Source organism: Electrona antarctica (genome assembly GCF_951216825.1).
Source record: "Electrona antarctica genome assembly, chromosome: 2".
Lineage (NCBI taxonomy): Eukaryota > Metazoa > Chordata > Actinopteri > Myctophiformes > Myctophidae > Electrona > Electrona antarctica.
Window position 1 is genome coordinate 45126847 of NC_136807.1, and position 14212 is coordinate 45141058.

General features: G+C 42.8%; 1 protein-coding gene across 2 annotated transcripts in view; it reads left to right on the forward strand.

Moving 5' to 3' along the window:
* The window catches only part of LOC306934774 (kazrin-like), a 296761-nt gene that overhangs the window by 26290 nt on the left and 256259 nt on the right, over nucleotides 1-14212 (forward strand). For both annotated transcript variants that reach the window (XM_079517546.1, XM_079517547.1), the window contains exon 3: nucleotides 9645-9805. In XM_079517546.1, coding sequence (XP_079373672.1) covers nucleotides 9645-9805 — 161 coding nt within the window. The remainder of the gene's footprint in view (nucleotides 1-9644; nucleotides 9806-14212) is intronic.

Genomic DNA, 14212 nt, shown 5'->3' on the forward strand with positions numbered 1-14212 from the left:
CATTTTCAGGGAATCTATATAATAAAATGTCACTTCATTTGGATTTAGTCGGTTATATTATGAGAATTATTCACCTCAGGGAAGAGTTTTCATTCAACTGATTCGGTGTTAGGCCTTGAAAAAGGTAGCTACTACAGCTAGTGCTTAGCTGTCAGATGGGGATGGCCAGAGTGTTCACATGTGCATTACAGTTTATTTTCCACTTCCTGACAGTTGGTAATATCTTTCAATTTCTCACAGGAAGGGAAGAGTACAGTTTGGTTCAATGTTGCTTCAATGCTGTTGTAACGTTTACCAGCAGCATGTTTACATATCTGGTTATTTGCAAGGCATGTGGATTTTAAACTGCCCAGCCCTACCTTTTTGACTCAGGGCACCCCTTTACATTCATCCAAGGCACCCCTAAATTACACTGACTGTTAATTTTTAGAATGTTATGTCATACTGTGGTATGTAAATATGAAAATCTCAGTTATCAGTAAATATCAGTTTCCATTATAGGGCAGACTGCAAATAACTTAATCTACTACTTGTATGATGCAAGTGGGCAGCAACTCAAAGCCAGAATAATATTTAATGAGCTGTTGGATGTGTGCACAGAAATGTAGAATTTGTTTAACACTTAAATGTACAGTTTCAGAAGACAGTAAATCAAGATATAAGCCATTAACAGCAATATCATTACACAGTATTGAATATTAATCATCATTATCAAGGCGGAAATTGGATTGTGGCGCTAGGATTTTAAACGGAGTAGGACATCATTTTTCAAATTTTCACGTGAATTTTCACTTTCTCATGAAATAACCCTGTCATCATTATTTAAAGGATGTGGCTAATTATCTGAGGCTGTTGTCTCTACAACCATGCTAACTCACTCTAATTATCTGAGGCTGTTGTCTCTATACAACCATGCTAACTCACTCGCCTCCATTTGCCAGATGTTTAAAAAGGCATCATTTTCACATTGTGCTAAATGGTGCGTTCACCAACCATATGGCAGGTTTCCAGCTAAATGGTAAATATATATATTTATATATAGCGCTTTTATCCAAAGCGCTTTCATAGATTCAATGTTTTGATCATGTACATCCTTATGAATACCTCCTAGTATCCTATACCGGTATATTAAAATTGGGTTAAGGGCCGGGCCGGCCAGCAGGCGGACCTCTGACAGTATGACTCCATGACATGTCAACATGACTCAGCCATGACCATAAGGATTTCATTACGCAGCTATGCCCAAATATTCAGTGTGTTGCCTAACCTCAGTGTGTCACAAAAGGGGTATGGCATGCCCATTTACGGGGATAAAAGTGAAATTGACTGACAGAGGCAGAGAACCGGTTGTCCAGAGCCACAGATCCAAGCGCTATGCCCATATAAGGTCATGTGCATATACAGTGTGGCTGAGTAGCTCTGGTCCATAAGGACTTCTCCTTAAGGCTATGTTACTCTCGACTTCCTGCACACGCATGGAACACAGTCTGTCGACTTCTGCAACAATAAAAAGAACGATTTCGCTACTCACCAATACAAAGACGGTTTTGTGGTGTCGAAAGTCTACTTTCCCTAGTGGACACACTCTGAGCCCCCCACCACACGTATAAAGTGCACTTTTTGGCCAAAATGTTAATGAATCCTCAAAGCGGAGACACTCTTCCTGGTTGAGCAATGTCTTTATGAAACAGCGCCTCCCACGTTGCAGAGCTGAATAACACAACACGCTGTTTACCGGCCGGGTAACTCAAGGTGTAATGCGGTCCTCTGACCTGTGTGTGGCAGTAGTGAGTTGCCATTGTGATGGCGCGTCCAAAGCGTAAACTAATGAGGAAATGGTGTTGCTGTGGTGGGGGCATAGAGTATTAAAAGGATAGAGACTGTACCGGAGCGATAGCCCGCCCCCCCCGCTATTCATTTAAGTGGAAGTTGCTCAGTGGCGCTTTGAAGCACCCGGAAGAACGTTCTACTTCTGCATTTTTTCGAGTGCAAACGAGAGCTCAATGTTAAACCCCAGCTGCACGGGGTTTCCTCGTCATAACTCCACGAGTCCGCCTGCAGTCCCCGCTCTTACCACTAGGGCCGAGCGCTACAATGTTGGAGAGCCTCACTGGGGGCTTGGGTGGGGGGCTCAGAGTGTGTCCACTAGGGAAAGTAGGCTTTCGAGTCGACACCACAAAACCATCTTTGTATTGGTGAGTAGTGAAATCGTTCTTTATATTTTTGCAGCAGTCGACAGGCTGTGCTGCATTTCATGCGTGCGCAGGAAGTTGAGTGCAACAGTGTTAAGGAGAGGTCCTTACTCCTTATAACGCTAGCTAGACAACCCCTTCAGTCAATCAGCGTAATAAAAAAAGTGATGGCATCTCCAGTCTCCAACTTTGTGGCTTGACCCTGTCTTATCGCTGCTTGCAGCTATATTTATTATTTTATTTATGTTCTGTAACAGAACATTTGTGGATGGATGGTAGTCATTACTACCAGCTCACAAACTCTTTTTTGTTTTTGGGCTTGCTGTTTGTTGTCTTTGTTTTTGTTTCTTATTTGCATTTTGTTGTTGTTCTTTCAGCTGCTATTGCTAGTCATGGCTGCCAGTTCCCACCTGGTGTTGTGTGGGAGTCCAGTCTGCTCCAGACCGTACTGAATAACTGCCAGCTTACATAAGGTCTTCAGGCTAGGACTCAAGTCTAAGACATACAGGTCATCAGGGGTGTTTCTTTCTCCAAAGAGGATGACAAGATCTCCCACCATGCAACAGCACATAGTACACGTCAGAGACGGTCCTTTCCCCTTGGGCTCAACCTTCTTCCAGGAGAAGCTCTCTGGACTGAATTTCCACAGATCATTGAAGGTCTGGGAATATTTATCGTAAACTTTCTCACCACCAAATATGTACAGCTCTCCGTTGTAGCTAAAGGCTGAATGACGGCAGCGTCCTTCTGGAACAAGCTGTGCAGAAGGTGTGTTCACCCAGAGGTTGGTCTCTGTGTCAAACACTCTGATGGAGTTTTTGGGTTTTACATGCATGATGGAGCCTCCAAATACAAACATCTTGGTCCCGATGATGGTGACAGAGTGCCATCCTGTAGCTGGAGGTGCAGTTCCTCTGGTGTTGATTAAAGCCCAGACCATTGTTTTGGTGTCCAACTTGTAGATGTCATTAGTGCGTCCAGTCAGCTGGGTCCATCCTCCATGGATAAACATGGCCTCCCCCAAGACACAGGCTGAGTGGTAGTACCTCCCCTTTGGAACAGTCCCAGAAACGTGTGGTTTGAACCATGTATGGGCGTCAACATCAAATGCATAAAGCATGTTGCAGAACTTGCCTCTGTTGTACTCACGCCCTCCCCAGAGGTAGACAATATCTTCAATCAACGCAGCTGTGTGGCCGTAGCACCTGGAGGGAACCTCAAGGTGGCGTTCTCCTCTCCCAGGGGTCACTGGGGTCAACTTCCTCCAGATCAAAGACACTGTGTTGAAGACGTGCACATCAATCTTCTTCTCTTTGCGACGAGGGTATCCTCCAAAGCAGTACACACAGTGTCTCACTGTCACAGCCGTTTGATTGGCTGTCTCTGGTCCTCTCAGATGCACCGCCCAGCAAAACATTACTCACAACAGAACCGCAGTGGATAAATCATATGGGTCAATGGTATCCTATAGGTCGAGACCTGATCTGTAAATGCATGGAATATTCTGCGTCTTCACTTATATTGGTTTGGAGGCACAAACGCCACGCAAGGTTTGTCCAATCCGTGAAGCCGATGGTTTGGGTTGGCCAATCACGGAAGCCGATGCCTGTATTATCTCCCTAATATGGTAAATTGATCACTGTATCAACCCAAGGCCTAGACAGGCTCAGTAAATCTGATGCCTTCAAATGTTTCAATTACTGTAACCAGCTTACACTCAGTATTAGTGTAGTACGTAAGGTGAGCAAGGTGCGTAGGAGAAGAGAAAAGCAGGGCTTGATTTACTGAAAAAATAAAAAAAAACTTGCACACTGCATTCAAATACAGTTCAAAAGGTTTTAATGTCCAATCACAAGAAGTTGAGGGAATGTGGTGCCCGCCGTTGAGTAGTTCGGATATCCAGTTGTCTAGAACCAAAAGGGACATGGACTGACAGATACAGAGATCTCCATATATGGGCATAAAAGGGACACAGACAGGTACAATGGGTACTCTGACAAAGCTCCTGACACTTACAGACATTTGGTCAAATCGGGTGTGCGACGTAGATGTGAGGGCCACATAGCAGCCCGAACATCAGGGCAGATATTGCTTACTGGTTAGATTGAATCATGATTCATAATTGGGTCAAGTAAATCTTTATTCACACATGGCATCGCACAGAAAAATACAGGCAATATGCAAAAATGGAGCAACACTCATTGCTATTCTTATCGCATGTGACAGTGCGGGATACTGTGCACTAGTATAGCTCTGAACTGAAGTCATTAGCTGGAATACACAGTAAAGTCCAACCAAATTGTTGAGTAGTCCGTAGACTTTACACTGTAGCAAATGTATGATGGCAGTACGTCGCACATTGTGCCAGATCATGCACAGTTGCATGTACTAGTTCCTAAAACAGTTCATTTTCAGTAGTTGTTAATGAACAGTTTGCAAAGCTAGAATAATTACAGCTCAGCTACACATTATTTCACACATTTTTTGCAGTGAAAAATTATACTGCTTGAATAATTTACAAAGAAAAAACTACCAGCTAGACTACTTCAGAAATATTGATTCAAGATGTGATGTTTTCCCCTGGTGGCTTGGTGTTCTCAAACCTTTCCATGTCAAGGACCCACAAGATAATATCCGATCAAGCTCACAATGCATGGCAGCGTGAAATGTTTTAATTTGAAGGAGAGAAAGTGAGAAAAATAATAATATGCAAGAGCAGAGCGGGACCAAAAATTTGCATCTCAGCTTTGAGATGCATCATGACACGTCACATTGTCTGGGGCTTGTATTTTCAAGATTTATTAATTCATTTCAGCTCTGCAGAATAAGATATTTTCACAAGAATTTCACAAGATGTGTCATTGATATATATATACTCTGCAGTTAAGGTACTTGTGTGTGTCTCTGCATTACCCTGTACTGCCGCCTTGGGATTCTTTTCTAATGCAGAATATGAGATTGATATTGATTGGTCCATTTACAATCATAAATATTCTATGTGGCCTGTGTTAGTCCCAGCCTTTCAAGAAGGTTTTTATAGATTTATATAGATTTCTTTCCCCCACCAAGAAGTTCAATGAAAGAGCCTGCTGTTGTTACTGCAGCATCCTGGCTCGGTCATGTTTCCCTTGATAAATAAAATACACATTAGAGCAAAATCGGCATTGACAGAGTACAGTACTTTCTACTTTTGGTACTTTAAGTACATTTTAATGCCAATACTTTTGTACTTTTACCTAAGTACAATTTGAATTCCGGAGTTTAGTTTTAATTTAGTAATGTAGGAGTATTTCTATATTGCAGTATTGAAACTTTTAATTAAAGTAAAACTTTTTCCACCACTGAGTACAGTAGCAAATCCCACACTGAAGACCCTGGTTAGATCAGGTAGGATATGCAGCTGTTGACAGTGGAATTACTACCATAGGCCCTGATGACGTGCGTCACTGAACTGCTAATAAATAATGTTTGTCAAATGAAGCATGAAGCCTTCAAAACATGCAGCTTGTATGTATACCTTAGATCCAAGACTTAATGAGTGCAACACTGGCAACTGGGAAATCAATTCTGACCTTCAATATGCAATGTAAGACTGCAAGCATGAAAGGCACCATGACGCTATTAATTGTCTATTACTTAGGCTTTATTGATTTCAATACCTAGCATTATGAAATGGAGTATCCCTTATAATCATACAGACAGGGATGGCATTTACCGGTAGATTCTTTTTTCTTTTTTACTGATGTTCATTATCAATATCAGGAACCATGCACTTCAGCTATTAATTGAGCATTACATTGTCTATAACATGCCTGGTAAAACCTTGATGCATTATATGGTAGTATAAATGGTAAATGGTAAATGGTGCATTTATATAGCACCTTTATCCAAGGCGCTTTACATTGCATTACATTCACCCATTCTCACACACATTCATACACCGATTGCGGCGGAAGCCTTGCAAGGTACCAACCAGCAAATCGGGAGCAATTTGGGGTTCAGTGTCTTGCCCAAGGACACTTCAACATGTAGACAGGAGGAGCTGGGATTCGAACCGCCGACCCATGGATCATTGGACGACCTGCTCTACCTCTTGACCCACAGTCACCAGTATAACAAAGAATAGTACATTTCCCGGTTTGTTTATTCACTTCCATGATGCCATGCCAAATGAAGTAATTTCCAGAGAGACCGTTTGACCATAGGATATTTGCAGCATGATTTAGCAGCTACTCTGATGCAATTGCAAAGAGTATCTGACAACATCTATCGACTTGTGGCTACTGTCATAACTTGTTTACAGTACGGTTAGCCAGATATAGATGGCTTAAAAAGCTTGTGTGAAAATGAATTATGTTTAGGTCAGGACTCTGGCTCAATATCATTGCACTGATTTTCCTTTTGTGTCAGCTTGCCCTACAGGCCTACAACAAGGTGTAATCTGAGCCAAGATTATATTGGGTCGATCCAGAGATTGACTTTGTTGTGTCTGAGATCAAATGGTTTCCAATACATTACAGTGCTGCATTCACCCACAAAGCCTAAGACTGTTAATGTGCTTTGAGTCACAGACGCTGGTAGCATTTGAATATGTTTTAAAGGTCATTCCCCTATTCGTTTAATGTTGTCCATTTCAGAGACCAGGACATGTTGAAAGCAAGTGTTTCCCCCATTATTCTCCCAATTTAGTGAGTAGTGTCACTGCCAACAATTTGGCATTGTGGGAGGGTGTAAATGAGCACCTGTCTCCTCTGAGTAAAATAGAATAGAATAAGGTATAAATGGTATTAGCTACATTTGCCTAAAATTTAACATTTGCAGAGTGTAAGAATGTGAGAATAAACAATTGAATACAAAAGGCAAAGGCAAGAAAAAAGAAACTGATTTACTGCATCCAACCTACGTACATTGAATCAGTGAACAAGAAAGATGTACTTGCTGCTTGCAACTTGTGCAAGTTGAGCACTTGCCCATTGGAGGGCACTAGGAGCAAGGAACTGAACTCACTCCGGAGTCCATCATTTTGGAGGCTCGTTTCACTATTGAAGGCTAATTTGCATCGCACAGTTTCAGGCATCACAGTACTCAGATAAGCAGGAATCAGAACTGTGCCCATGGCATCTGCTTCTTAATCAAATGCAATGAGAACTTACATTTGCAGAAATTTTAGTTTGTTAAAATAAGTGTTGGTAAGACTGGTAAGAATCTAGAGCTTTAGCTTTTTTTACACAAAAAATAAAATAAGAAATGTTTTAACCAAATAAATATCACTTGGTAAAACATGACCCTTCAGTTTTACTGCAGCGTTGTTGCCTCATTCCTTGGAGAAATTAATTTCTTCGGCTCAGCCGAATGGTCAATTAATGGTCTTGTATTTGGATAAGGGACATTAGAGCTTTGTGCTTCTATTTTGTTATATAAATGGTAAATGGTGCATTTATATAGCATCTTTATCCAAGGCGCTTCTTTACATAGATGTGTGCATTATTGTGGTATTAATACAGGATGGAGAAAGGATAAATATGTTAACATATTCGCTTCCACACTGTGACTTGCTTGACTTCTATATCTCGGTCTGTGTTTATGAATTAAGATCTGCTAGCGAACCAAATAGATCTGAGCATCTTGTGAACTCAGGCAATGACCCTCCCACGAATTCAGAGATCTGTCGTATGCTCTTGCCTGCTCCACTCTCACCTCGAGCAGAGAGGGAGAGAGAGTCTCGCAACCCTTCTTATCTCTGCTGCTTCACTGCCAGACTTTTTAAATGTACCCACTCAGAGCTTGTTTGCTTCATGGAAATGTCAGCCACGATTGAAGAATTTTTTGGGATTATGTAACACGGTAATCTATGCTCCTTTCTTGTTTGGCGTGGGTGCTGCATAAAAAAGAGGCTTTTGATTTGCATCCTGAACAGACCCTATCCCAATTCTTGGCACACTCAAAATCACCCCGCTCTTAATAACCATAGCATGGCGCGTGTGTATATTTACTTGTCAGAAATATGGCTGTGCAAGTGTGCATGATACAAGGAGAACACCTCAGACGAATATGAGGTCACACTGAGGTGACCCATATTGATGCAGGATAGGTCCCATAGAGATAAACCAGTGGTTCCCCAACTTTTCAGGTCGAGACCCAAAAGAGGAATTAGATGTTACTTTGCCTGGCACCCAAACTAGTGAAAATTGCAGATTGCGTTGCATTGTGAGCTTGTAGCTATTTTCACTACTACTTAAACATTTGTTATCTAATTTATTATTATTATTATTATTATTATTATTATTACCCTTATTATTAGTATTATTAGTATTATTAGTATTATTTTATGTTCTGATATTTACTCGTGACGCATAAAAATGTGTCCGCAACCCACAAATGGGTCCCGACTCACTGTTTGGGAAAAAGTGCCATATAGACCATCACAGTGTAGTCGAACCTGGATCACTGCTCCAATGCAGTATAATTTGAAAACACTGTAGCCAACGTAAGTTTATACTGCTTTATAGACAGATAATGGGGTCTGCCCTTTGTGCCAAACCACTGTTGCAGCCCACACAAAAAAAGTAAATGCACAAAAGTAATTTTCTGAACTAGCTTTTTTTCCCATCCAACATTTCCACATGTGGGCGGCCTCTGGGAGTTGTGGTGACCTTTTGAAGACTATGAGGTGATTAATGTTAAATGGAAGTGAGCCGAGGAAGAGTGTGTGTGTGTGTGCGTGTGCGTGTGCGTGTGCGTGTGTGTGCGTTACTGTACAGTATGTGAGTGAGTATTAAAGAGGAACTATAGTGTAAGGCTGTCTGATGGTCAATTCAGGGCATTAGCCAGAGAGGAAACCTAAAAGGAGAGGTTTTCCAGGGACACAGAAGGGCAAGTACAGGGAAACAAAAACAGGATGGCTCTCAGGCGGACGTGGAACATTCTGGAGCTGAAAAAGGGGCGAAGTCATTGACAGGGTGACAGTATAGGAAGCTGTGTTCCTCCATTGTGCTATCTATGCTTGCACTTTAGAGGAGACAGCAGCCCTCCACCCAGAAAGGAAGTATAAATATTTGACTGTTGATACACTGAAAGCCAGTCTATTATCCACTTTTCACTCTGAATAATTGTATCATTTTGGAAGAATTTATTATTGTATGGATCTTGATACAGGCTAGTAGGCAAGTAGCGAAGTGCCAGCACATCTCCATCCAGTTCTCTGTGTGTGTGTGTGTGTGTGTGTGTGTGTGTGTGTGTGTGTGTGTGTGTGTGTGTGCGTGTGTGCGTGTGTGTGCGTGTGTGCGTGTGTGCGTGCGTGCGTGCGTGCGTGCGTGCGTGCCTTTTCACTCAGCTTCCATAACCTATATGATCCATTAGCGTTTGGTTGCCAGACACCAAAGCTGACCTATAGTGGCCTTTAATCCACAAACTGAAATACTCGTTGGCGTGTGTGTGTGTGTCCTCCCCTAGCCGTGCAGTCTCTGAATAGCCTGAATGACCAGATTGCAAACTTCATGGTGCCGGGGGGAACCAGGCCCTTGGAGCAGGAGGGCCGTGCGTTTCGTTCCCCTGAGAAGGAGACGCTGCAGAAGTCCATGACCCTGATGAGGCACCTCTTAGCGGACGCACAGGTATGAGAACCACGATGCTGTCATTATGTGTTTCACCTGCTAGCTCTTTTACTTGGCTGGCTGGCCACCCTTCAAACTACTGTGCAGGGCCATGTAAACAGGGTATTGAACAAGGAGTGTGTACTTCAGGAGGGTGTATGACTCAGGAGTGCCTGGAGTTATGCAATGCAGTTCTGTTTACATGCCCTTGAGCGAGGACATTCAACCACAGAGATGCTCGACGTGCGGCACTGCATGTGACCCTGCACTCTGAGCTGTAGAATAGCAGGTGAGTAGAGCCGTACGTGTATAGACATGGATTAGAATACACATGGCTAATTTGGGAAAAGTTTACAAAATAAAAGCAAAGACTAGGATGTTGTACAGTAGGTCAGCCCCCAAGTTCAAGAAATCACAAATATTGCGTAATCATCTCACACACTGTACCTGCCAAACTGCAACAACACACACTGTTATTTTTTTGCCTTTGTGGTTCACTTTGCAGTGCATCACTGCTCTTTAAGTGCATATTGCCATTTCAGAGAAGCTAAAACAAAGAAACTGTCAGATGAAAAAGAAATGTTGACAGTGCTTAACCCATTTAGGCGAAATAAAAAAAACCTTCGCTCTGAAAGAATATATACATATACGAAGATTTGTGCCGCATTTTTACGATTTTTCAAAAATAGCAGATCTACAAGTTCATAGCGCGCCACTCGGTGGCGCGCTATGAGCTTGTAGATCTGCTATTTTTCAATAGCTAAAGTATAACATAATGCAAGTTAAAACACCAAAAGGGGTTCCCGCCCAAAATGGGTTAATGAAGTTGTGACGGCAAGGTCATTTTGTCTTCATAGCTTCCTTATTCGATTTCCAAATACATACAAAGATTTATTTGTTTACTTACATCTGAAGTCATTTTCAATCACGGTTCATTAAACTGAGTATTTCATAGCTTTTTCCACCCATCAGCTGATCACTCATAAAGTTTTGCTGGCTCCCCATTTATTTCACCCTCTGCATGAATCATCGTCCGACTTCTTTGATTATTCACAGTATTCAGTGACGACCACGGCACGTCCTGAGAAGTTAAATTGCAGGCTATCAATCACCCCATAGACAGGTTGTGAGAATGTTCCTGGATTGATGTCCGCCAACTGCTTGCGAGGCAGCTTTGTTAATAGTAAACTAATGAATTTGCTCAACATTTGAGGCGTCCTGCGCCTGAACGCACTGCTGACAGATAAAGACAATGAGGAGTCAGAGGCTTCATTCAGCACATATTCTTTGTCCTCTCTCTCTCTCTCTCTCTCTCTCTCTCTCCTATCTCCTCTTTGTGGCATTCTCTCCATCTCTCTCAGTTCCATCTCATTATGCTCTGATATTCTTGATCTTAATTATCTGTAACCTTGGTGGGAGGAGGCAGATGAGAGCCTGAGCTCTTCAATGAGCTCACTGTGTGTACAGAGTACAAGTAGTCCACAGAGGATGCACCCAGTGAAAGAAGCCTGTGACGGAGTGCTGCTCAGGCTCCTATACTCTCACTAGCGGGTGGGGGGGGGGGGGGGGGGGGGGGTTAAAGGATCACTCCGGAGTAGCTGTTTTCTTACCGTAACATGATGTTAATATCAGAGACGTATCTGTGACTACCTAGGTGGGGGGGGGGACCTTTTTGTACCGGCCCATTGCCGCAGTGATGTGAGAGTCTCCCCACACGCACACACACAAAACAGTTAAAAACACACAAAACAGTTTCCGACACATGTCCATACCTACAACCAGTGGCGTGCACAGATAGACACTAGGGGGTGCTAGAGCATTGCCCTTTTGGCAATGAGCCCTTTAGAAAAAAGGGCTCATTGCCAAAGTTACACTGTACAGTATGTGGACCATGGTGACATTGATCAATTCTTGTTAAAAAGCTTCTAATATATTATTTAGGCCCCACAATCTATAAATCTCACACTATTAAGGCAACCGGCCGGTTCCACACGCTGCACAAAGTGCCCTTTTTTCCCACTTGAGCACCTGCCCCTCTAAATGTCTGTGCACGCCACTGCCTACAACAGTCAACAGATAATACTTTCTTTAAAAACCTTACCTGATCCGGATGTGTGCAACTCGGATGTGTGCAGTCTTCATCGGAAGTCCTAGGATCACTCACAGGTTGCGGAAAAAGTGATGACTTAGGACTAGTCTGGCAACCTGTAAAAAGGTTAGGGTTATAAAGCAGGTACAGTATGACATTTACCATATAGATCAGTGTGTTCATTGAGCTGTATTCAAAACCATGGTGTTGGCTCTTGAATCTGTAGCTTGTATGCCGCTGAGCCAACGCTGGGCCCGGATGCCAAGTGGAGTAGATGGTGTTGCCCGGAAATTGGCAAAGCAGCCTTCTGTCAAGCAAGGTGACGTTGAATCAAATGTGAATTTGAGTGGCCTATACATGGGAGCCAATATTGACCCCAAAAATGTGTTTTCGCTCCTTTGCCTACATCCTGGCCTGCCCCTCTTTAGAAATGTTTATGAGTTGTCCTTTTTTTGCGACACCCAAGAAGGTCCCCCTCATCCAACAGGTCACTGGTCACACAACATAGCTTGAAAATATTTTTTTTATGTATATTTCTTCTGTTCTCTCTCTGGCTCTCCCGGTCTCACTGTATGTCTGTCTGTGGTTAAAATGCGTATTAATGCTCAAAGCCTGTCAAAAATCCACTTATACACACTAGTGGAGTAGACGTGGGGAAACTACTGAGAGGCAAGTGAGTGACGCTGGATTTCCCAGGGTCTCTATCTCTCTCTTTTTCTCCTTCTCCATCACCACTTTTTTCCAATGTATCATTCAGTCTCTCTTTCTTTCTCTCCACACGTTTCTGTCATCAGGGTTAAGGCAGAGACAGGGGGGCTGCTTTCTTACAGCCTGAGGTTTGGCAGCTTCCTTCTCCTTCATTCTTTTGCAGCTATGTGGGGACTTTCTGTCAGTCCACTGTCATGTTCTGTAGCTACTCTCTTCCTTTTTGGCAGAGTTGAAATAGGCTCTAGGTGAGTGTTTGCCTGCAAACATTGTTGTCTGTCTTTGTTTTTAGCTGAGGGCGCCTGTGACCTATGAACAGGCCAAAAAAGCACTTTATGAATAGCATTGTCAATTATCTTCATTGGCTGAAATGTACAGTATCAGTATATCAGTGCGACCTCTTCTTTGATAACTAGGGCTACGCCAACCATTTTTACACTTCAGTGCTTTCGTTGGATACTCTCAGAACAATGAATCGTAGGCCTACATTCGCCCCAGTACTCAAAATCGCAGTTAGTATTTAGGAATTAGTCTACTTGCCAGCCCATAGAGCCCCATTGTGAACCTGGACATGTTGAGTACACCAATGTTTTATTTTAGAAATGTTTAGTTTGGTTCCCCAGCATGTAGAAACTGTCGGATGCTAATTTACATATGACAGTCGGGTTGTATAGTTAAGACGTGTGCTCCAGGAAGTGATGTCCAGACATGTGCGTAGAGTTGGTATAATGAGGATTTATTATCTGTCTCTGCACTGTCTGCAGGCCTAGTCACTACAGCATACATATAAATAAATGCAATAAACGTACATGATCCAAACAGCCTCCTAAACACAGTCTGAAAACTGTTTGCCTCTTGTCAGCAACACAATTTACAATTTACAATTTAGGCATTTAGCAGACGCTCTTAATCCAGAGCGACTTACAATAGGCAAGAACAAAAAGCATGGGAATACATCACATATGTAACAAAATGCATTTATCGCGAAACATGCGTAAGCTAAGACCGTGACTAGAACATATCTATATAATGACACTATACATATAAACTATAACTAGAACATATCTATATAATGACACTATACATATAAACTACACATATGTGCTATACTATGCTGTACATATATACTATGAAGTGCTATGACTACATACAATGCACTTATTGTGCTGTCTACATGACATGCTATAAGTCTGTTTCAAATGCTATATAAGTCTAAGAAGTGCTGTCTAAGGGGGTAGGGTAAGTGCTATGGGCCATGATGGAGTCTGAAAAGGTGGGTTTTCAGACTACGGCGGAAGATCGGGAGTGATGCTGCAGTTCTGATTGCAACGGGAAGTGCATTCCACAGTTTTGGGGCCAGAAGGGAGAAGAGTTTGGGACGTGTGGAGCGTTGTCCCGGCGTTTTTAGTGAGGGTACTTCCAGCTTCCCTGCGTTGGCTGATCTGAGTGCGCGGGAGGGTTTGTAGGGTTCAATCATGCTGGCAAGATATGGGGGAGCCATACCTTTGGTTGCTTTAAATGCCAACATCAGAGTTTTGTATTCTGTGCGGGCAGCGACCGGGAGCCAGTGCAGGGAGCGGAGCAGGGGGGAGACATGTGAGAATTTTGGCTGGTTGAAGACCAAGCGAGCTGCG